The sequence below is a fragment of the Dasypus novemcinctus genome, chromosome 24 (genome assembly GCF_030445035.2).
Source record: "Dasypus novemcinctus isolate mDasNov1 chromosome 24, mDasNov1.1.hap2, whole genome shotgun sequence".
Taxonomy (NCBI): Eukaryota; Metazoa; Chordata; class Mammalia; order Cingulata; family Dasypodidae; genus Dasypus; species Dasypus novemcinctus.
This window is the reverse complement of record NC_080696.1, coordinates 35,604,855-35,629,655: the sequence shown is the minus strand read 5'-3', so window position 1 is coordinate 35,629,655 and position 24,801 is coordinate 35,604,855. Positions and strand designations below refer to the sequence as shown.

General features: G+C 42.4%; 1 protein-coding gene and 1 pseudogene across 5 annotated transcripts in view; one reads left to right on the top strand and one right to left on the bottom strand.

Annotated features, from left to right (window-relative positions):
* Window positions 1-340: 340 nt before the first annotated feature.
* Window positions 341-24,801, top strand: part of CDK5RAP1 (CDK5RAP1 mitochondrial tRNA methylthiotransferase) — a 58,986-nt gene continuing 34,525 nt past the window's right edge. The window contains exons 1-8 of one of the 5 annotated variants that reach the window (XM_058286905.2): window positions 341-465; window positions 1,192-1,309; window positions 3,968-4,297; window positions 12,902-13,005; window positions 14,121-14,155; window positions 15,077-15,177; window positions 16,617-16,827; window positions 23,946-24,066. In XM_058286905.2, the coding sequence (XP_058142888.1) occupies window positions 3,988-4,297; window positions 12,902-13,005; window positions 14,121-14,155; window positions 15,077-15,177; window positions 16,617-16,827; window positions 23,946-24,066 (882 nt within the window). In that variant the 5' untranslated portion in view covers window positions 341-465; window positions 1,192-1,309; window positions 3,968-3,987. The remainder of the gene's footprint in view (window positions 466-1,191; window positions 1,310-3,967; window positions 4,298-12,901; window positions 13,006-14,120; window positions 14,156-15,076; window positions 15,178-16,616; window positions 16,828-23,945; window positions 24,067-24,801) is intronic. The other 4 variants (XM_058286906.2, XM_058286907.2, XM_023589954.2 and 1 more) reach the window with 4 other exon arrangements.
* Window positions 11,802-15,516, bottom strand: LOC101442051 (EF-hand domain-containing protein D1-like; annotated as a pseudogene).

Here is a 24,801-nt window from a genome sequence, read left to right as displayed (position 1 = left end):
AGAGAAATACAATGCAAGCCATATATGCAACTTAAAATGTCCTAGTAGCCACGTTAAAAAAGTAAAAAGAAGAAACTGGTGAAACAACCCAACAGGTCCTAAATATTCTAATTTCAACCCGGTAACAAAAATACTGATGGGGTATTTCACATTTTTTCTTCGACATCCGGTGTGTGTTTTACATTTAAAGCACATTTCATTCGCACGCGCCCAATTTCCAGTGCTCAAAAGCCCCACACAGCGTCCTTACCATCCAGTGAAGAGGTATTTGGTTTCCCCATGCCTTAAGTCTGGATCCACCCGGACCATTTAAGAGGAGGCACTTCCGTTGAGACGAACCGTGCGGAAGTCGCGTGGGAACGGAAGTTGTGAGTGTGCGTGTGCAGCCGGAGGACGGCCGAGAAGGACCCTGGCCAGCTGGCGCGGGTTTCTGCAGTGGGACGCTGGGCCCTCAGGGTGCGTGAGGTGAGCGGCGCACCCCATTGCGGTGGCTTGCGCACCCGCTCCTTGCGGGCGCCTGGGGCAGAAAGGGCCGTGGAACCCCAGAAATGTCAGGTGTTCTAAGGGAGGGTGGCGTGTAGTTACGGCGCCGGCCCGTCAGGATTCGTACTCCAGCCTCGCCGCCTCCTCCTAGTGACCTAGCGCATGTCCAGCCTCCCACGTCCCCGTCGGGCCCTTGTTTATCTGTGAAGTGAGGATGCTAGTAGCACCTGCTTGAGGATTAAATAACAGTATTCCCTGTAAAGCGCTTAGCACCAGGACTGGCACAGAGTAACCATCCAGTAAAATGATTGAGAGGTTGTAGGCTGTTGTCCTATCATCCTTGCGGACTACCAATTAATTTCTGAGTCCACACCGAGGCCCCTACAGTGTGCTATGTAAGCATTATTGTTGTGTTATTTTGTTTGATTCTCATGGCAATTACATGGAGATAAGTATAATTATCCACACTTTACACATTAAGAAGTGGAGGCTTTAAGAGATCTCAGCTGCCCAAGGTTACCTGGGAGACAGAGATAGGGTCAGACTGCCTGACTAGGGTCCATGCTCTTAACCACAGTGCTGTAATGCCTCCCTCCCCCTATGAAAGGGGATGTGGGTTGTGACTGCAGTTACTAAGGGCTTACTATGTGCTCAGTTAGATTTCTCACATAATTGGAGATTGGTACTACTTTTATTCCTACTTTACAGATCTGAAATTGGCAATTCAGAGACTGGAGTTTGACTTGTCCTAGGTCACACAGCAAGTAAGGTGTAGAAGTTGGTGACTTTAAAGCTCACTCCAAAAGTCTGCTGATCTCTGACTCATGTAAGTAGGTCAGCTTTGCTTCTCTCTAATTAATTAATTTATTTTTAATGTTATATTAAAATATGAGGTCCCCATATACCCCTCACCCCCCTCACCCCACTCCTCCCATAACCACAACCTCCTCCATCATCATGGGACATTCATTGGACTTGGTGGCTTCTCTCTAAAGTGATGGTAGGGAGGTGGATGTGGCTCAAGTGTTTGAGCTCCCACTTACAACATGGGAGGTCTCAGGTTCAGTTCCCAGTACCTCCTGGAGAAGACCAGCAAGACAGCAAGCTGGAGCAACAAGATGATGCAACAAAGGAGACACAAAGAGGAAAGACAGTGAGAGACACAACAAAAGCAGGGAGCTTAGGTGGCTCAAGCCATTGAGCACCTCCCTTCCACATTGGAGGTCCCAGGATCAGTTCCCAGTGCCTCCTAAAGAGAAGACGAACAGACACAGGTAGCACACAGCAAATGAACACAGAGCAGACAGTGAGTGCAAACAGCAAGGGGGATGGAATAAATAAAATCCTTAAAAAAAATAAAGTGATGGTAGCGGATATAGCGGGTGATCAGACAGAGAGGTAATAGGCTGCATAAACCTGTAGCAGGTGCTGTGGGCCAGTTACTTGAGTGGGAGAGGCTATAGAAAGGAATGAGATATTTTCCCCTGCTTTCAGGGAGCTCCCGTTGTAAGGGAATAGTGGGAGTATAAGTAGTAATTAACAGCAAAATGTGATGAGGGTCACAAGGGTTTTTTTAAAGATTTTAAAAATTTATTTTGCTTCCTCCTTGCCACTCCCGTAGCTGTCTGCTCTTTGTGTCCATTTGCTGTGTGTTCTTCTGTGTCCGCTTGTATTCTTGTCAGTGGCACTGGGAAACTGTGTCTCTTTTTTGTTGAGTCATCTTGCTATGTCATTTCTTTGTGTGCAGCGCCACTCCTGGGCAGGCTGCACTCTTATTGCGCTGGGCGCCTCTCCTCACAGGGCACACTCCTTGTGCATGGGGTTCACCTATGTGGGGGACACCCCTGCATGGCATGGCACATGGGCCAGCTCACCACACAGGCCAGGATGCCCTGGGTTTGAACCCTGGACCTCCCATGTGGTAGGCACATGCTCTATCAGTTGAGCCAAATCTGCTTCCACAAGGGGGATTTTGAGAACCCAGAGGACACCAGCCTTGAGGTAAGGGAAGGGGATGCTCAGAGTAGGCTTCCAATAGGAAGCAGAAACCTAAAGGTGGCATAGGAGTTGGCCAGGTCAGGAGAGAGAAGATATACCAACCAGAGGGAACAGCATGTGCAAAAGCTTAGAAGCTAGTGAAAATCAGTATAAAGATGTATGGAATGGCTGGAGTGAGGCAATTGGTTCTCCGTATGGAGTCCATTAAGAATATATGGTGAAAAGTATGTCTTCATCCCCTATACCTAAGCACCTAGGTCCCTTATTTTGCTATTTTTTATGCATTCTAGAGATATTCTGTGTGTTTACAAATCTCTAAATATTTCTGCTGCCTTTCCCCCACATATCCAAATGTATACTTAGTGTTGAGCACTTTGCCTCCTTAGTTTTGTTATGTATAGATCTTAAAGATCAGCCTTACTTTCTAACATTTACATCTTATTCTATCGCATGGGTGTACCATGATTATTTAACTAGTTCCCTGCTGATGACATTTATTTATCCATCCATCCATCCCCACCAGGGATTGAACCTGGGACCTCATACATGGGAAGCATGTGCTCAAACCACTGAACCATACCTCTTCCGGTTGCTGACATTTAGATCTTTTCCATTCCTTTGCTATTAGAAACATTTTTATATCATTGAATATTATTATACCTAGGTTCTTTTGCACATATATGAGTATATCTGAGGATAAATATTAGGAATACAACTGCTCCATCAAAGGATTTGGGCATTTATAATTTTAAGCAAAGTGGGAAATTTCCCCCTGTAAAAGTTAGGCCATTTTCCACTCCTCCCAGCCATGTGTATGAGGGCCTAGTTGGGAAGGGGTTTGAAGGCAGTAGTATGGGATGCTAGAGGGTAGAAAGAGTCACGGATCATACATACAGTGCCCCATGTTAGATACTTTTGAAGGAGCTCAAAGGAAGATGCCCTGAGATAGTGGTTTTTCTGGTGTTAGGAAGCAGTGTAGCAGAGTGGCTACGGACTTGGGCTTTGCAATACACATCATCATTTGAATCTTGGCTTTGTTGCTTGCTGACTGGGAGCTTTGGTAAATTCCTCTGCATTAAAAAAAAAAAAAATCCTCTGCCTTTCAGTGACTGTTTCCTCAACTGTGAATGGGGATAATGTTAGTATCTGTTACCTGGATTGCTGAGGGCTGCTTTGAGGATTTAATGAGTTACAAGTCTTGGAACAGCGCCTGGCACATGGTGCTACTTTATTACTCTGTCAGTGCTTTGCATTGCATTCTCCACTCCTTTGTTTTGGAAACATACTGCCTCAATTTGCATCTCATCTGTGCCAGTACTTTGTGTGATCCATCTTGGGCAAGTTGCCTCAGTTTCTTCACCTGTAAAATAGGAATAAGATGATTAAATACTGACTTCATGGGTTTTGTGAGAATTAAATAAATCATTATACTTGAAGAGTTTCCATCAGTGCCCTACACATAGTGATGTCTATCATTCTTTTGCAGACTTGGAGTTTTTTAGTGCCATGCAGCCTTTACATCGTGCCTTTCGACCACAGTGGTCTCTGAGATGTGGGCCATTGGCCTCTGTGTCTTGGCTGCTGCTCAGGGCCTCCAGGGTGCACAGCAGTCTCCCTACCACTACATGTTCTAGTCCAGAGAAGCAGCAGGAGAATGAAGTTCAGAAGGATTTCAGCTCCAGGCTGGCCACTGGACCGACCTTTCAGCATTTTTTAAGAAGTGTTTCAGTTCCTCAGGAGAAACTGTCTTCTCCAGAAGCAGAGGACCCACCCCCGTATCTCACAGTGGATGAACTTCTAGGAAAGCAGAGAAAAGGTTAGTTTTATTTCTTTTCTCCGTTTGGGCTTCCTGCCTTGCTCCTTTCCATCATCCATCATCCGTGGCCTGATTCTTTCTTTAACTGTTTTTTAATTACAGATTTGGCTTTGGAGGGTTAGCAATGTGGGAAATCTGTTAAATTATGGAATCATAAAACTCCACCAAGTAAGATTAATATAAAGAAACTTATAGTGTTGTCACACATGGCTGTAAGGTAGAAATCCCAGTAGCCCTCTCTTTGGTCTTTGGTTACCTTTGGAAACCTATAATTACTATTCTAATTTTTCTATAGTCAAGTCATAAAGCAGCCTTTGCAATTGGTGTGGTAGAAACTCACTCTTCATATTTGAGCTTAGATTTTCTTAGAAACATTATATAAATCAGTTAACATACCTTTTAAAAAATCTTTTGAAGGATAACCAGAACTCTATCTTTGCTCTGTTTCCAAAAAATATTTCCCTTCATAATTCTTACAGATAAGATTATAGTCATGTGGTACAAGTTATTTGTAATTGGCTGTTTTCATTGAACTTTTTTGTAAACACTACAGTCTTTGTAATTAAACTTACAAATTGGTTCAAGATATCTCTTTGTGCTATGCCCTGATGTTTTCATCTATCCTCCCATTGTTGAACATAAGATTGTTTCAAAAATGTTTGTATTAGAAATGATACTCTAAGTATATTCATATGTATATTGTTTATCCTTTTTTTCCCCCAGAATAAATATCTAGGAGTTGAATTAGTAAAACATTAAGTAGATACATCTTGTGAGTCCTGTAGGTATTTTGTGGTCGCTTAAATTAAAAAAATTTTAATTAATTTTTTTAACTGTATTTTTTTCTAAGATACATAGATCATAAAAAATGTTACATTAAAAAATATACGAGGTTCCCATATTCCCCACACCCCACTCCTCCCACATCAATAACCTCTTTCGTCATTGTGGGACATTCATTGCATTTGGTGAATGCGTTTTGGAGCGCTGCTGCACTGCATGGATAATAGTTTACGCTGTAGTTTACACTCTCCTCCAGTACTTTCAGTGGGTTGTGGCAGGATATATAATATCCAGCATCCGTCCCTGCAATAGCATTTATGACAACTCCAAGTCCTGAAAATGCCCCCACAACAATTTGTTCTTCCGTATCCCTGTCCTCAGCAACTACTGTGGCCACTTTCTCCACATCAGTGCTACAATTTCTTCCATTACTGGTCACAGTAGTTCTACAGTTGAATACCAGGAAGTCCACTCTAATCCATATTTTATTCCTCCATCCTGTGGAACCTGGGATGGTGATGTCCACTCCATGTCTATACTGAGAGGGGACTTAGATCCCACATGGTTGACAGATGAGGTTCTCCTGCATGCAGTTGTAGGCACTCTCGGTTCCCTGGTGTAGTGGTTGACCATCTTTTTTTTTTTTTGAAGATTTATTTTTTATTTCTTTCTCTCCCCTTCCCCCCGTTGTCTCCTCTCTGTGTCCATTGACTGTGTGTTCTGTGTCCGCTTGCATTATCCTGTGGCACTGGGAAACTGCATGTCTTTTTTGTTGCGTCAGCTCTCCGTGTGTGTGGTGCCACTCCTGGGCAGGCTGCGCTTTTTTCATGCAGGGCGGCTCTCCTTGCAGGGCACTACTTGCATATGGGGCACACCTACACGGGGATGCCCCTGTATGGCTCAGCACTCTTTGCGCACGGCAGTACTGCGTGTAGGTCATCTTACCACACAGGTCAAGAGGCCCTGGGAATTGAACCCTGGACCCTCCATATGGTAGACCGATGCTCTATCACATGAGCCACGTCCGCTTCTCTGGTTGACCATCTTCACTTCCCTGTTAGCTGACCTGGGTAAGTCCAGTGAACTAAAGAGTAGGAGTTGCAACTCTGCTGAGGCTCAGGGCCCAGCTGGCACATGGCCTGTCCAGAGATTCAAGTCTCCTTAATCTCCCAGCGTCAACCACAGGTTCAGTAAAAGTGACAGAAGAGGCATGTGTAGAGAGGTCACATCTGAATCTAACTCCAGCACACTTAGGAACACAAATTCCAAAGTAGGGCCCACTGACAAGGCACTGAACTCCAGAGTCATCTGCCATGACTGTAGAACCTGTGGGTCTCTGTAGCCCTCAGGAGCACCAGTACCTGGCATTGTATCTACTTTGGCTATGTGATCCTGTTGAGGCATGCGTAAGCGCAACCCCTCTGATGACCTCCTGACTCTTTTGAAGACTCTTAGCCATATACATTCATTTGTCTTCACCATTTCCCCCTTTTATTCAAGGTCTTTTTCTAGTTGCATCACCAGTTAGTTATCGGTAGTAATCCCTTGGTGCCAGGGAGGCTTATTCCTGGGAGTCATGTCCCATGCTGGGGAAAGGTAATACAATTACATACTGAGTTTGGCTTAGAGAGTGGCCACATTTGAGCAACATGGAGGCTCTCAGGAGGTAACCCTTAGGCACCCTGTAGCTTTAGTCCTAGTTGAAATTTCAGGCACACAGGCTCATAAGCATAGTCATCAGTATAAAGGGCTCATCATTGGACCATCCTTTTTCACTGGTCTTTGCCCTTGCCCTTGGGGGATTCCTTTAGAATTCATTGCTCCCTTTAATCCCTTTCTGATATAAGTATTGTTTTAATTTTTTAGATAAGGAAAATGAACCAAGAAACATTAAAAAAAAACCCAAAAAACCCAAACTGATGTTTTCTTTCTTTTTTTCCAATAACTGCTAATTTCTGTTGGTTTTCATATGGTTCTTTCTCATTCAACTTTTAAATTCATTTGGAATTTGTTTTGGTCTGTGGATTAAAGTGTGCTGATGGAGGGTGGGAGTTGACCTAGGAATATAGTTTGAAGGTGACTTCCAAAGTGCAAAATTCATGTTCTTAAAACTTTTGCAAAACAAGATGACACAACAAAAAGAAACAGATTCCTGTACCACTGATAACAACAGAAGCAGACAAAGAAGACACAAAGAAGAACATACAGCAAATGGACACAGAGAACAGACAACTGGGGGGGGAGGGGAGAGAAATAAATAAAATAAATCTTAAAAAAAAACTTTGTGCGAAAGTTTCATTATACTTCATAATATAGTCATCCTTGTTTTCATTTAAAATACTTCAAGTTTCTCTAAGAAGATGTTTCATAATTTATTTTGTAGCTCTGTATATCTTCTGGTCACTACTACTACCTCGAGAGGCCAGAGAATCTCATTAAAAAAAAATTTATGTTTATTTCTTCCCACCCCCTTGTTGTTTGCATTTGCTGTGTCTGCTTGTTGTGTGCTGGTCTTCTTTTCAGAAAGCACCAGGAACCAAACCCAGGACCTCCAATGTGGGAAAGAGGTGCCTAATCATCTGAGCCACCTCTGCTCCCTGCTTTGTTATGTCTCTCATTGTGTTTTCCTCATGTCTTTTATTGTGTCATCTTCTTGTGTCAGCTTGCTGCGCCTGCCCATCATGTCAGCTCACTGTCTTGTTCATCTTCCTTAGGAGGCACCAGGCACCGAACCTGGGACCTCCCGTGTGATAGGTGGGAGCTCAGTTGCTTGAGCCACATCTACTTCACGAGAGAACTCATTTTGAGGAGTAGGGGTATAATGTGTGGATCTAAATTTATTTCCCCTGAGCTTGATAATCTGACACTATTTTCCAGCTAGTCCTCCGTTTTAAATTATTTTTTCTTTCAAATTTCATCTTTTTAATCAGCTCTACAAAGGACATCCTAAATATTATGAGTGCAGCAGAATATTTCTTTCTTCTAATTTAAATAGATAGCATTCACAGTTTTAAGAAGCTTTTCTGTATAATCAGGATGGTGGTCTCATAACATAGAGTAAAAAACCCCTCTTAGGGAAGCAGACTTGGCCCAGTGGTTAGGGTGTCTGTCTACCACATGGGAGGTCCACGGTTCAAACCCTGGGCCTCCTTGACCTGTGTGGAGCTGGCCCACATGCAGTGCTGATGCATGCAAGGAGTGCCCTGCCACGCAGGGGTGTCCCCCGCATAGGGGAGCCCCATGCGCAAGGAGTGCGCCCCATAAGGAGAGCCGCCCAGCGTGAAAGAAAGTGCAGCCTGCCTAAGAATGGTGCCACCCACACGGAGAGCTGACACAAAAAGATACAGAGATTCCCATGCCGCTGACAACAACAGAAGCAGACGAAGAAGACGCAGCAAATAAACACAGAGAACAGACAATCGGGGCGGGGGGGGGGAAGGGGAGAGAAATAAATAAATCTTTAAAAAACAAAACAAAAAAAACCTCAGCAATCATGTTCTTGATGAAGATTTCCTGTTTGTATGTTCAGAAATTACTCCTAATTGTAAGAAAACATTGTGTACAAATTTTTTAATTTTTCCTAGATGCACATTAATTAAAAATAAATAATTCTGGCCATACTTTTTTTTTTTTTTGCCAGAGCCAGTAATCCTGAGAACCCAAACTAAAAAACTAGTTAAAAAAAAAAAAAAAAAGGCCTGGGCCTTAATATATCTTTATTTTTAAAAAAGATTTTATTTATTTATTTCTCTCCCCTCCCCCCTCCCTAGTCTGTTCTCTGTGTCTATTTGCTGTGTGTTCTTCTTTGTCTGTTTCTGTTGTTGTCAGCGGCACGGGAATCTGTGTCTCTTTGTTGCGTCATCTTACTTTGTCAGCTCTCCTTGTGTGCGGCGTCATTCCTGGGCAGACTGAACTTTCTTTCATGCTGGGTGGCTCTCCTTGCGGGGCGCACTCCTTGTGAGAGGGGCTCCCCTATGCGGGGGACACTCTGCGTGGCACGGCACTTTGCGCGCATCAGCACTGCGCATGGGCCAGCTCCACACGGGTGAAGGAGGCCCGGGGTTTGAACCACAGATCTCCCATGTGGTAGACGGATGCCCTAACCACTGGGCCAAGTCCACTTCCCAATATATCTTTAAATGAAAGGAAAAAAATTTGAAACTCATGGCATTTTCTAAAGGTCTTTGACAGGGTACCCTGGGAGCTCAATTCAAAAGTAGAAATTGATGTACCAAAACAAAGATATTGTGGAGCAGGTGTAGCTCAGTGGTTGAGCATCTGCTTCACATGTACCAGCTCTGGGTTCAATCCCTGGTACCTCATTAAAAAAAAAAGATATTATAGTGCAGCCAAAAGTCTTTATAAATACAGCCATTTGGAAGGACAATGGCAGCTCAGGAGAAATTTTATTCCTTTTGTATTTACATTGTGTGTGTATGCCTCATCTAATTTTTGCTGTAATTGTCTCTGTAATTCCCTCTAGAGCAGTGGTCATAATCATCCTGACTGCTGCCACCGTAGTCTCTGGACCTTCCAAATCCATATCCATATCCTCTAGACTAATTGTCATACTGGCTGCTCCTATATCCCTGGTCCCACCACCTCTAGAGTAGCTGTGACCATGTCCATGACTCCCAAAAGCACCCCTTCTGGTTCCTTGGGCCGACTCATCCACATGAATCTGGTGGCCACCCAGGGATTCTCCATTCATGGCTTGTATGGCATCTGAAGTATGCTCTGTGTTTGTGAAGGTGATGAAGCCAAAACCCTGGGATTGCTGAATCTCCCATTCTTTGGTGACAACCACTTCAGAGATAGGCATGAATCTCCTGAAGTAGTCTTCCAACACCTGCTCATTGGTGTTGAAATTGAGCCTTCCCACAAAAAGTTTCTGTTCTTCAGACAACATGGCAGGGAATTCAAGTCCTGGAAATGATAAAATAAAACTGCCTGAGTAACAGTCAACACTGAAGAGCAGAGAGAGAATCTAATTTTTTTTTTACAAAGTTCATTTGCATAGTTTATTTACTAAAAAACAGTTGTAAGTAGAAATGCGGATGTTTTCTACATTATAAAGACAGTAGTGGCAAAAGAGAAGTAATAATTATTACATTGGGAATCTTTTTTTTTTTTTTAAATGCAGCCTGCCCTTGGTATTTGTGAGCAAGAGTTCACAACTTATAAAAATATGTAGTGTGTCTAAGAACATCTTCATTTCAATACCTTGGAGCAAATGTTGGAAAGTGGCTAGATGATGAGGATGGTAATAAATTTTGGGAGTTAGGAAGGTCCAGTATTTGTCACTTGGGAATGTCAGGGGTCTACTGTAATCTAATTTGCATATAGTCAGAGTTGAACAGGGTTTCTACTCAGTAATATTCCTTTTTTTTTTTTTAAGATTTATTTATTTATTCCCCCCCCCCACTGTTCGTTGTTTTGTGCTCACTGTCTGCTCTTTGTCCGTTCGCTGTGTGTTCTTCTGTGTCTGCTTGTTTTGTCTTTAGGCAGCACTGGGAACTGATCCTGGAACCTTCCGGAGTGGGAGAGAGGTGTTCAATCTCTTGTGCCACCTCAGCTCCCTGGTCTACTATGTCTCTTATTGTCTCCTCTGTGTCTCTTTTGGTTTTGTCATCTTGCTGTGCCAGCTCTCCACACAGGCCAATACTTTGTATGGGCCAGCTCAACATGTGGGCCAGTACTCCTGTATGGGCCAGCACTCCTGTGCAGGCCAGCATTCTGCATGGGCCAGCACTCCACTTGGGCCAGCATTATGCAGGGGCCAGCACTCCACTTGGGCCAGCACTCTGTGTGCCTGTTCTGCACTAGGGTCAGCTCGCCACATGGGCCAGCTTGCCTTCACCAGGAGGCCCTGGGAATCGGACCCTAGACTTCCCTTATGGTACATGGGAGGCCAATTGCTTGAGCCACATCTGCTTCCCTATTACTTCTAATGATCTTTAATTCTTACAATTAAATTGCATGGTAAAAAAGTGGAAAAAAGGCTGAAATGGGAAAACATAAATAGAGGGGAATGAAAAAGGTGGACTCTGGGGAAATGTAATTGGCAAAGGAGGAAGGTGAATGGGAAGGAACAGAACTTCCCATCCTTTTCTAGTTTCTTCCCATCCAAGAAAGGGGATGGAGAGGGGATGGATAGTGGTCTACCTTGGCCTCCCTTAAATCCCAGCAGTACCAAAGGAGAGATGATGCCAGAGCAAGCAGCCAAATCAGGCTAAGAATGAGTCCAGGAAAACTGGATGGGAAACAAAGGAGAGGGATGCAGAGAAGAATTACTCAAGAAAATGGGCAATGTTAAAATCAACAGCCCTCCAGGGACTGTGCTATCTACTGGGAAGACCATGAAAGAAAGAACTATTTGTACAAAGTAATAGAACCTACTGCTCTTTGGTTGGCATGGTAAAGGAACAAGGGATAAGGCAAAGGTTGCCAGAAAGAGACAAGTGAGTTCTGGCTATTTGAGAAGGAAGAAGAATGAAGGCAGAAATATGGGGAGCAGAGGCACTGGGGCCAGCTCAGGACTCTCCAGGAGTGGCTCCCATGGAGGTGCGGGCAGCCTCTTGAACCCTGGTGAGGCTGTCTAAAGAGTTTAGTTTGGATGGTGGATGTGGGTGTGAGGGACTGTCCAAGGTGAGGAGGCAGAGCCATCTCTCCTGGGGCATTGGTGAGGCACAGCTGTAGATGGAGGCTAGGGTTGGCCAGACTAGGTACTGAAAGCTGCCTTGATTTCAGGGAAGGCTGCCCTTGGAGCCTCCTTATTCCCTCCTGGTGCTTCTCATCTTGCTTGGCTTTTAACTCAACATCAAACTTAATGAAAGATGACAAGGCTTGGACCTTGCTTCAGAGAAGTTCTTGGCACCTTGAACACCCTCAAGAGCAACATTGACTATAATCTTGGAGAACTTTGCCATCGCCATCAGCCCACTGTCCTTGTGCAGCTCCCCTGCCGTGGCCTTGTGGAAAATGAGCAGGAACTTGCGGAAGCTGAGTTTGCCATTAAAGCCCTTGTCTACCTCCTTGAAAAAAGTGGAAAAAAGTGTCTACCTCCTTGAAAAGCCCAGGTGGGCCTTCAGGCCCAGGTGGATCTTGGAGGCTGCCAGCTTATCCATCTTAAGCTTCAGCTCCATCAGGTCAATGTAGCCATCCCATCCAGCATTGTACTTTTTGAATGTTCACCCCAGGTCCTTGATGAAGCAACGATTGAAATTTTGGAACTCTGTGTAGGGGTTGAAGACCCTGCAGTGGCCAGGCTGTGCCTGTGCTGCACCCTTGGAGATGTCCAGGTGCTAGCTCATCTACAAGGTCAGCTCAGCATTGGGGCCAGTGGTGGATGCTCAGGTGGACAGCTCAGGCTGGGGACCATCTGGGCTACCCGCCTCAACCTTCTGACTCAGCAAGCTGGAGCTGCAGTTTGCACGCCACCTCCTTGCTGGCTATAGTGGCAGATGGAGGCCTGAGTCCAGGTGCAGGACCAGGCAGGAGGTATACTCCTCTTGGGCTTACAGTGCCATGGCAAATAATTGTTTTTATAACCACATTTCCTTGATTTTCAGTTATAAATTTTCTCCACATTTTAAATGATATGGCTTTTAATTGATGTATATATTTAATCTTTCTTCTGTGCTGAAAGTCTGTCATTAATTTGGGGGTTCATCTGGCAATTAATGGTGACTTGGAATCAAGGCAACAGGGGACTTGGAAAACCAGTTGCCTTTAGTGTTTTTGGGGCATTTGGGAAGATACCTTTTGAGATGTGTGATTTCTTATTGTCTGCCTATCCATGGAATCCCCTTCTCGTTGCAGTCTACCTTGAGACCTATGGCTGCCAAATGAATGTGAATGATACAGAGATAGTCTGGTCTATCCTACAGAAGAATGGCTTCTTGAGAACCAGTAACCTCCAAGAGGTACATTTATTTCCTATTTCTCCTTGTTTCCTGGGCCTCGGGGAGACTCTTCATTGGTGCCAGATCTTAGATGTAGTTTGAGAAGCAGAGTGCAGATTGATAGGAGTAAGTTCCTGAGTAGAGCATATACCATGGGATTGAGGTGCACTTTTGTTAGGTTGATTTATTTTATTTTATTTTATTTTTTTAAGATTTACTTTATTTCTCTCCTACCCCCCCTCCCCCGCCCCCCGGTTGTCTGCTCTCTCTCGTGTCCATTCGCAGTGTGTTCTGTGTCTGCTTGCATTCTCGGTGGCCCCGGGAATCTGTGTCTCTTTCTGTTGTGTCATCTTTCTGTGTCAGCTCTCTGTATGTGTGGTGCCACTCCTGGGTGGGCTGTGCTTTTTTTTGCACAGGGCGCCTCTACTTGCAGGGCTCACTCCTTGTGCATGGGGCTCCCCTGTGCGGGGGACATCCCTGCATGGCATGGCACTCCTTGTGCGCGGCAGCACTGCACTTGGGCCAGCTCATCACACGGGCCAGGAGGCCCTGGATTTGAACCCTGGATTTCCTGTTGGTAGGCAGACACTCTATTAGTTGAGCCACATCCACTTCCCAGGTTGATTTTTTTGAAATCTTTTTTTGGTGGTATATACTTCAAGTAGGGAGCTGTCAAAAATGGGCTAGAGGGCAGTGATTTTTTTTTTAACAAATCAATTTTATTGTTAAATATGTATTTTATTGGATACATATAAAATTGTTTTCTTTTGAATCATACCGTATGTTACACAATATATTTGGTTCATAGTAATGCAGTCATACAGTATTTGTCCTTTTGTGTCTGGCTTACTTCGCTCAACATAATGTCCTCCAGGTTCATCCATATTGTCAAATGCTTGATGACTTCATTTCTTTGTACAGCTGCATAATCCATCATGTGACTACACCATGATTTGTTTATCCATTTATCGATTGGTGGACACCTGGGTTGTTTCCAACTTTTGGCAATTCTGAATAACATTGCTACGAACATCATTGTACAGATGTCTGTTCATGTCACTGCTCTCGGGCATTGATTTCTTCAAAGCTAATTTCCAAGCTCATAATTTTCTTTGTTTTTCTTGCTCTCAATTCAGGCTGATGTGATCCTCCTTGTCACATGTTCTATCAGGTGAGATTTGTTCTACAAGGAGTGAATATATCTTATGTAATAGTGCTGCAGCTTATAGTGCCAGGCTAGCCCCCTGATGGAAACGAACTGATGGACCCATTTCAAAACTTGCTGAGCACTGTACTTCATTAATTAATTTAGTTTTCAGAACTACCCTATGAGGTAGATGCTGTTATCGAACCCATTTTGAAGACGAGAAAACCAAGACTGCTCAGTCATCCAACTTTTCCTTAGGTTCCTGTTGTAGCTAATGGCACATGTTTATGATGTAGTTGGCTGGGCGAGGGTGCAGTAAATGGCCAGGGCATGGGGCTCCTCTGAACAGAGGGGTGACATCCATCAGAGGTGAACATATCCTGTTTCTTACTTCAATTCTGTTTACTAGGCATGCTATGTTAATGTTTCTACAACTGGCTATACCATTAACTAGTTAATCCAACACTTTTATTCTGAGGGCCTTTGCTGCCAGACACTAAACTAAACTGCTTTGGGAGATTCTGAAATGAACCCTCTATGGCATCTGGCTTTAAGGATATTAGTCTGCTACACTAAGAGCAAATAGCTCTAACACATGACAGAAAGCCTAGGTAAAAAAATCAAACAACAAAGAGGAGAAATTGCTAAGACAGGGAAAAGTGTACTTAAAAGGAGGACATTTCCAACAGAGGAGAGTTGGGGAAGGCTTTGTGAAATAGATTGCTTCTGAGTTTGGTTTAAAGTCTTGTCAGGATTTGGAGATGTGCAGAAAGAGCATCATTCTAGGATTGGTGAATTACAGCAAATAGTGCTGCTTCAACTGGTCTCTCACCTACCTTCCCTAATTCTAAAAGGTAGACATTCATGTAAAGGGTTTAAGGTTGTTTTTGTTTTCTTTCCATTATTCTACTTTCTTAGATTCCTCTGTGGTTTATTTCTCTGTAGGGAGAAGGCTGAACAGACCATCTGGAATCGTTTACATCAACTTAAAGCCTTGAAGACAAAACGGCTCTGCTCCCGAGTGCCTCTGAGGATTGGGATTCTAGGTATCTGATAATTTGCAGATCTTGTCAGTTTTAAGACTTGGGTTCCAGATGGCTTTATTTGCTAGAGTTTCCCATATAAGCCGATTCTCTTTGTGAAGAAATCTTATATACCCCATGTAGCTCTTGTCAGAGGCTGCAGGATTAAATGAGATAAAGCTCATTAAAGGGCTTTTCATAGTGGTTGAAATAATGAGTGCTTAGAAAATGGTACATCCTTCCTAGAGTCTAATGTGACTCATGGTGGCACTGAGTTATGGATAAGGAGAAAACTTGAAGTCTGAAAGGTCAGCATGAATTTACAATATAGGCCTCTTTCATCTTTACTTGAAGCAAACCCATTGAATATCTAGGTCTGCACTGACCAATATGGTAGCCACTATTCACATGTGGCTATTTAGATTTAAATTAGTTAAAATTAAATAGGGGGGAGGGGGATAAAAATAAATAAACTTTAAAAAAAAATCTTAAAAAAAAATTAAATAGAATTCAAAATACACTTTCTCAGTTGCACTAGCCATATTTCAGGTGCTCAGTAGCCACCTGTGACTAAGGGCGATCATTTTGGTCAAAACAGATATAGAACATTTCTGTCATCACAGAAAGTTCTGTTGAACAGTTCTGATCTAGATGGCTATGAAGCGTATTTCAAAAATATTCTTTACCCTCCTGGTACCAGAATTTTCTTAATGCATTTAATCTTACAGAAAACAGACTGTCCATTGTGGGAGAGTTAAATTAATCTCTTTTGATGATGGCTCAAAACACAGAGCTTATTCACTTACACAGATACATGTATTAGGAGATGCATGAGGATTGATGGGTTAGCTGAAATGTTTTGTTCCATTACTGTTGCTTCATTATAGTAGCCCCTAGTTATACATCTCTTAGGAATTTCAGAAATCCCAAGAATAATTTTTACACAAAAGTTTTCAAAGGGAGTGTTTATAATAAAATGCACATTAAAATTCTATAATTTTGTAATATCTTGATAGTTTCTTAGGATAAATGGTTAATTCATTTTCTAGGTTTTAGCTAGTATGCAAGAAGAGAGGGAGAGTGGGCATAAGTGTAGTTATATGTAAGTTTTTTTTTTAACTAAGTGAGTTTCTGACAAAGTATTTTTTTATTTGTAGAACCAAGTAACTTTGAATTGAAAAAAGAGGTGGTTCATGTCTAGAAGGGTTTTTGGTTGGTAGTTTAAGTTTTTTCAGGCATTTAATTGAATTGCTCTGGAACTTTTTTCCTGCGGTTTTCTTGTGTAGGAAGATGCAGGTTCTGATGCTGTGGAGCATTGGTCGAATTTGAAGGATGATGGTGAACTCTTAAGAGAGGTTTCCTGTGTCCTAGTCTTTAATACAAGCTGGAGATGATGTGTACTTAAAAGAAGCCATGAGACCAGATTCATTTACGTACAGGTTCTTCTTTCTTTTCTCTCCCAGGATGCATGGCTGAGAGATTGAAGGAAGAGATCCTCAACAGGGAGAAAACGGTAGATCTTTTGGCTGGTCCTGATGCTTACCGGGACCTTCCCCGGCTGCTGGCTGTCGCTGAGTCAGGCCAGCAAGCTGCCAATGTGCTGCTCTCTCTGGACGAGACCTATGCTGATATTATGCCAGTCCAGACAAGCCCCAGTGCTACCTCTGCCTTTGTGTGAGTTGCTGTCCAAGAGACGGAGTGAACTTCTCCTTTACTTTTATTCTTGCTTGTAAAATAACATCATCATTTCATTAAATTAAAAAAAAACCCTATATTTTCGGTATAACATTTATGCTACTTGAAGCTCTTTAAAAAAAAAGAAAAAAAAAAAGAAAAAAAATATAATACATGGACATGGTACCAAATAGAAAAGACAAAAAATAATGTATAATAAAACTCCCTCACACTATGCATTCTCAGTCTTATAATCAACCTCTCAGAGACAGCCATTTTAATAGCTTCTTGTATAATCCTATCAGAAATATTCTTTGCATATGCACTTATGTACCCTTATGGTTTATGGTTTCTTCCCTAACCCTCCTTTTTTTTTTTGTTACACAAACAATTTTCTTTGGTTCTGTGCTCTTCTTTTTTCACTTGAGAAAATATCTTGGGCTTTTTGATCTCCTAAGTTAAAAAAAATCTTATTATAGAATAGTTCATAATTTTTGAAGAATATGTAGAAAAGATAGAAAAGCATAAAGAAGAAACTAAGAATTACCTATACTTCCACCACCTAGGAATATCCATTATTGCCATTTTGGTATATATCATTTCCTGTCTTTTTCCTTTGTGTTTGGGTGCTCTGTGTGTGTGTTTGTTTATAAAAATTTACTCTTGATATACTTAGTTTTGTAACCTTTTCTTACCAGGTCAGCAAGTGGCCTACTGCCTGTTTTTTGGAATACAACTATGCTCATTGTTTATGTGTTGTGTTATTGCTTTCATCATTACAACAGCAGAGTTGAGTACTTGGGACAGACTGTATGGCCTGCACAACCTAAAATTTTTACTATCTTGTCTTTTACAAAAAAAATTTGCCAACCTCTCTTCATTTTAATGGCTCTCCAATACTATTGTTGGATGGTTAATAAAAATAATAGCTATCACTTATTAAACAATTCTGCATGAGCATCCTTTATACATATCCATAATTATTTCCTTAAGGTAAGCTAAGGCTTTCATATTCAGGATCCAAATAAAAGAGAATGATTTAACTTAACATGCCTAGGAACTGGGTCAGAAATGAGGGGGTGGAAATGCATGTGTGTTAAATCTGAGGTCTCCTTTCTCTCCACGCACACTTTTAAAAAAAAATTATTGAAGTATATCCACTCATACATAAACATACATAAACAATAAGTGTATAGTAATAGTCGTGAATTTATGAAACAAACATATAAATACATACAGGGCTCTCATACTTTGCCCTACCACCAATACCTTGCATTGTTGTGAAACATTTTTAACTAATGATGAAAGAGCATCCTCAAAATATTACTAGTAACCAAAGTATCTTACATTTGGTGTTTTTTTTTCCCCAACCCACCCTATTATTATTATTATTCTATATTATTTATACATGAACATACATAAACAATAAGTGTATAGTAAAAATTGTGAACTTACAAAGCAGACATGCATAATATCATACAGGGGCCCCATGTATCAACCCACCACCAATACCTTGCATTGTTGTGAGATATTTGTTATAAGTTATGAAAGAACATTGTCAAAATTTTACTACTAACTATAGTCCTTATGTTACATTTGGTGTATTTTCCCCTAACTCACCCTATTATTAGTTTTTTAATGTATTTTTATGACAGAAGTTGCAAACTTAAAAGCAGTCATGCACATGTGCAGAATTCCCATACAATACTCCTCTATCAACACACCACAAAAAATGTGGTGGAACATTTTTTACAGATTATGAGGTAATATCAGATTATTACCAGGTCCATAGCATACATTTGGCACACTTTTTCCATACTCCCCCATTATCAACACAGTGCATCTTTGGTATAGATGCATGAATATTATGTTATTACTGTTTACCACAGTCCATAGGTCACTCCAGTGTATTTTTCCCATGCTTTTCCACATTCCCACGACTCTGCAATAGTTATGTACATCTGCTCTAACTCACAAAGGACGTTCTTGAATCTGTACCATCAACCACAATTTTTATCCATCACTGGGTTTACTGTGTTATTCAGTCCTCCAGTTTTCTGTTAACTTGCATTTTCATCCCTAGACTACCCTTTTCAGCCACATTCCAGCTGTTACTCCATATAATGTGTTACCATCAACTCTGTACTTTTCCACACTTTTACAGTAAAGCTCATTAAAACTTCTACATACATTAAACATCAGTAGACCATCTCAGTCATCCTCTTATCTGCTTTAAGAATCTATCACCTGCCACCAGGTCTTGAAGATATTTTCCTACATTTTCTTCTAGAAGCTTTATGGTTCTTACTTTTATATTTAGGCTTTTTATCCATTTTGAGTTAATTTTTGTATAAGGTATGAGATAGGGGTCCTCTTTCCTTACTTTGGCTATGGATATCCAGTTCTCTCAGCACCATCTATTGAATGCACTGTTCTGCCCAAGCTGGGTGGGTTTGACAGGCTTGTCAAAAATCAGTTGACCCTAGGTGTGAGGGTCTGTTTCTGAACCATCCCCCTACCCTGCTGTTTTTCTCTCCCTCCACCCATCCTGCTGTTTTTCTGTCTGTCCATTCACTTTGTGATCTTCTGTGTCTTTTTCTTTTTTCTTCCCTCCTTGTTTTCTCTGTAGACTTCACTGGGATTCAAACCCAGGGGCCTCTGATGTGGAAGAGAGAGTCCCTGTCGCTTGCACCACCTCGGTTCCTGGTTTCTGTTGCTTCTTGCCGTGACTCTCCCCTGCGTCTCTTTTTTGTTACATCATCCTCTTGCTATGTCGCTCACTGCACAGGCCTGGCTCATGATGCAGGCCTGCCAAATCATCAGTTCTATTCCATTGGTCAATGTGTCTGTCTTTATGCCAGTACCATGCTATTTTACCACTGTAGCTAGGTAATGTGATTTAAGGGTTGGAAGTGAGAGTCCTCCAACTTCACTTTTCCTATTTAAGATGTTTCTGGCTATTCAGGACCTCTTACCCTTCCAAATAAATTTGATAATCATGCTTTCCATTTATTAAAAAAATGCTGGTGGGATTTTCATCAGGATTGCATTGAATCTATATCAATTTGAGTAGAATTGACATCTTTTTTTTTTTTTAGAATTGACATCTTAATATATTTATTCCTCCTTTCCATGGGCATGGAATGTTCTTCCAATTACTTAGGTCTTTTTAACGTTTCTTTTAGCAATAAGTTGTAGTTCTCTGCATACAGTGTTTTATATTGTTGGTTAAGTTTATTCCTAAATATTTGGGTTTTATATGTCATGTTTTATTTTCACCACTCCTTTGACACTTTTAGTTACTTTTACCGATATAATCTTCATTTCTAGACTTTCTTCTAAGCCTCTCCTGTCTTTCCTTGTCAGGCTGTAGCACACCCTTTAGTATTTCCTGCATAGCCAGACTCTTGGTTAAAAGCTCTCTCAGTTTCTATTTATCTGTGAATATTCTAAACTTGCCCTCATTTTTGAAAGACAATCTTGCTGGATATAAGATTCTCGGCTGGAAGTTTTTCTCTTGCAGTATCTTAAATATAGTTTACTAGTGTCTTCTGCCTCCATGCTTTCTGATGAGAAATTGGCACTTAATCTTATTGGGTATCCCTCATATGTTATGCATTGCTTTTCCCTTGCTGCTCTCAGCATTCTCTCTTTGTCTTTGGCATTTGACATTCTGATTAGTATGTGTCTTGGTGTTAGTCTATTTGGATTTGAGTACGTTGTGCTTCTTGGACACGGATATCTATGTCCCTCAGTAGGGTTGCGAAATTTTCTACCATTGTTTCTTCAAATATTCCTTCTGCCCCTTTTCCTTTCTCTTCTCCTTCTGGAACATACATGACACATATATTTGCATGTCTCTTGTGTTTGTTTAGTTCTCTGAGATTTTGTTTGATTTTTTCCATTGTTCATCTGTTCTTTTGTATGTTTGCTTTCAGAGGCCATTTCTTTTTTTTTTTTAAGATTTATTTATTTCTCTCCCCTTCCTCCCTCACACTGGTTGTCAGCAAATGTGTCCATTTGCTGCGTCTTCTTTGTCCGCTTCTGTTGTTGTCAGCGGCATGGGAATCTGTGTTTCTTTCGGTTGTGTCATCTTGTTGTGTCAACTCTCCGTGTGTGTGGCACCATTCCTGGGGAGGCTGCACTTTCTTTCGTGCTGGGCGGCTCTCCTTATGGGGCGCACTCCTTGCATGTGGGGCTCCCCTATGTGGGGGACCCCTGCGTGGCAGGGCACTCCCTGCATGCATCAGCACTGTGCGTGGTCCAGCTCCACACGAGTCAAGGAGGTCCGGGGTTTGAACTGCGGACCTCCCATGTGGTAGACAGATGCCCTAACCACTGGGCCAAGTCCACCGCCCCAGAGGCCATTTCTTAAATCTCACCAATCCTTTCTTCTGCTTCCTCAAATCTACTATTATATGGTTTCAGTGTATTTTTAATTTTATTTATTGTGCCTTCCATTCCCATAAGAGCTGCTGTTTTTCTCTGTATGCTTTCAAATTCTTTATGCTCATCCAAAGTCTTTTTTTTTTAATATTTATTTTTTAAATTTATTTCTCTCCCCTTCCCCCTCTCCCCCATTGTCTGCTCTCTCTGTCCATTCGCTGTGTGTTCTTCTGTGTCCACCTGCATTCTTCTCAGTGGCACTGGGAATCTGTGTCTCTTTTTGTTGCGTCATCTTGCTGTGTCAACTCTCTGTGTGTGTGGCACCATTCCTGGGCAGGCTGTGCTTTTTTTCACACAAGAGTGGCTCTCCTTGAGGGGCACACTCCTTGTGCGTGGGGCTTCCCTACGCGGGGGACACCCCCGTGTGGCATGGCACTTCTTGTGTGCATCAGCACTGCGTTGGGCCAGCTTACCACTTGGGCCAGGAGACCCTGGGTTTGAACCCTGGACCTCCTATGTGGTAGGCAGATACTCCTTCAGTTGAGCCAAATCCACTTCCCTCCAATGTCTTCTTAATATCCTTAATCTCTTTAACCATCTCATTGAATTTGTTATGGAAATTTGTTTAAACATCTATAATTAATTGTCTCAACACCTTTATGTCATCTGGAGGCTTATCTTGTTCCTTTGATTGGGCCATATCTTTCTGTTTTTTGTTGTGGATTATAATTTTTTGTTGATATCCTGGCATCTGGCTTACTAGAGTATTTATTCTGGATGCAGTTTCTCTCTTTAGTTTTGGGATTTCTTGCCCTTTCTCCCTTACTAGTTGTGTAGTAGGAGCCACAGATTTAGTTGGTGCAACTGAGACTTGGTGCCTACATTTCCAGACATGCCATACTCTGCATAAGCCAAGGGGCAAGAGGGACAATAGAAATTTTGCGAAATTTGGGGCCATGAGACTTGTGTTTGAACTTTGGGTCTTCCGTTTATTGCCTTTCTAAGCCTAGCTTAGCCTCTATGTATCTAGCAAACAGAACAATCAGATCCTCTTCATAGCATGTGAGTGAGGTGTAAGCAAAATACATGAAGAGACTTGTTATGTTGCCTTATAAAAAAAAAAAAGGGCTGATGAAGCTTCTCCCAACTTTTTCTTTTACCTGGGTTAGGGACAGAGCCATAGCTGTTTGGAATAATCCAAGTCACGCAGACCTGAACTGTAGTTGCCCAGAGAGACTGATGAAGCTTCACGCCCCTTTCTCCCCTGCCTGGGGCAGGGATGGAGCTGCAGGTGTGGGCAACAATCTATGCTGTGAAAGTCCAAAATGACTGCAGTTATCTTTGTAGACTTCTGATTCTGTCCAGCCTAATGTACCTGCAGTTACCTGGAGAGGCTGGTGCACGGCCTGCCAGCCTCCTCCCTGCCAGAGGTGGGGCTGAAGCCTAGGCTAGGGCTGCAGGCCGATCTGGGTGAAAGAAGCTGGTCCCTGTGGTCCCTGTGGTTTTTGGTCAGCCTGGCTTCCCCTCATGCTGGGGAAGGAGTCAAAATGGCGGCTACTGGCTTCTTTTCTACTTGGATAGGTTCAAACTTTAGTTGTTCTTAGGGTTTTACTTTAGCCAGCCAAATTGACTAATTAGTAGCTGAAATTAATGGCCAACCATCTCTTCTTCCCATTTTTGGGAAATAGAACTTCCAATTCTAGCCACAGAATAGTTCCTGAGGCAGCTTGTGCTGCCAGAGTAGGACGATCACTGGCATCCATGATATAGTGTATATTTTCCTGGAAAGGCTGGTGCTGGTCCCCCCCAGTTTCCTCTCTGCTGGAGGTGGGGCTGGGACTTACACTAGAGCTGCTTTCTGACCAGAATGGAAAGAAGGGGTTCTACCAGCACTATGATTTTCAGTCAACCCCACTTCACCTTGTGCCAGGGGCAGAGTTAAAATGGCAGCTCCTGGCCTCTTACTGACTTGGACAGTTTCAAATTTTTCTCTTCCTTAGGATTATACTTTAGCCTGCCAAATTTACTAATCAGTAGCTGAAGTTGGTGCCCAACTGCCTCTTCCTCCCCCATTTTTGGAAAGTGGAACTTCCAGTTCTAGCTGTGGAATAGCGCCCAATGTGGGAGTGGAGGATGGGCACCGGCTTCTGGGGCATGGAGTGCTCTTCTTATGAATCTTCTCTGCAGGTGGTCAGTCTCCTCTTTCAGTTCTTTCAAGGATGTTGCAGGATGCCCTTCTGGTCTCCTGAAGCACCCAAACAGGTGCTTTAGATAGCTCTGGGTGATTACTAACTGTCCTGCAGCACGAGCTGACTCTAGGAGCTCCTTACTCTGTTGCCATCTTGCTGGTTGTCTCCCACACTCACTTCTTATTGTATTTATTTATTTTTTCTGGTTCTGCGTATAAGAAGTTTAAACACTATGTCCTTGTGAACAATAGAAAGTCAAAGTGTGGTGTGGTAAGTCTGTCCTCTATCTCCTTACCACTGTGCTTTCTCAGGGTAACCACTGTTCTCCAGTTACAGTTTGCTTATATCCTGTGATTAGGTACCAGTTTTTAAAGATAAAAATGCCTGCCTTAGTGTTTCTTAATCTAGATTGGTCCAGTGTGAGTGTGGCAAGAGGATTCAATGTTAAAGGATAATGACAAGGGAGTTGTGACCGGCTACTTGGGTTGGACCTAGACACCCTGCTCCTGCTAAAGTTCTTACACTTCCTTCCCTTTCCCCTAGGTCAATCATGCGAGGCTGTAACAACATGTGTAGCTATTGCATCGTTCCTTTCACACGTGGCCGGGAGAGGAGTCGGCCTATTGCCTCCATTCTGGAGGAAGTGAGGAAGCTTTCTGAACAGGTGAAAAGTTCTTCAGGCTTTATTCCTCTGAATTTGTTTGTGGAAGGATGAGGACAAGCTTTCTAGGTTTATAGCCTATGTTATCTTTCTAAGCTGCATACTTTTTGGATCATACTTGGCCAGAAAGAAAAATACCTGGGTGTACGTTTTTTGGTTTGCGGCCCACAGATTACAGGCAGATCCACTGTGAAGTTTGGTTAGCAGGCAACACAGTAGAATAGAAAGAGCATGGCTTAGAGTCAGATGACTAGTGTAAATTCTGTCTCCATCATTCTCTGACTTGGTGTCCTGGCACAAGTCAGTTAACTTTGTTTTCCTAAACCATTTTCCCATCTATCGAAAGAGGATAAAATAATACCTTCCTGACAAGGTCATAGGAATTACTAGAGGAAATGTTTTTAAACTACTGGTACATAGTATATTTTCAGAGAATGATTTACTGGTCTGTCTGTCTGAGGGAAACGTCTCACATATCTTCTTTATTTTATCACTGAGCCAATTTACTAGTTAGTTGAGATATAGAGAATAGATGAGGGAAGTGAGTTGGATGAACTCCCTCAGGAGCTGCTTCCTCAACTCTTGAGGGGGATCTCTCCCTATCCGTAGGCCCTTTCTCAAGAGAACAGGCTGGGAGTTGAGGTTTTCTTCCACTGGGATCTGTCTCCCTTTTTCTGTGCTGCTTGGCTCAGGAACTATTGGAGGGGTAAGGATAGCCCTTCTCTAATTTGAAGTCAG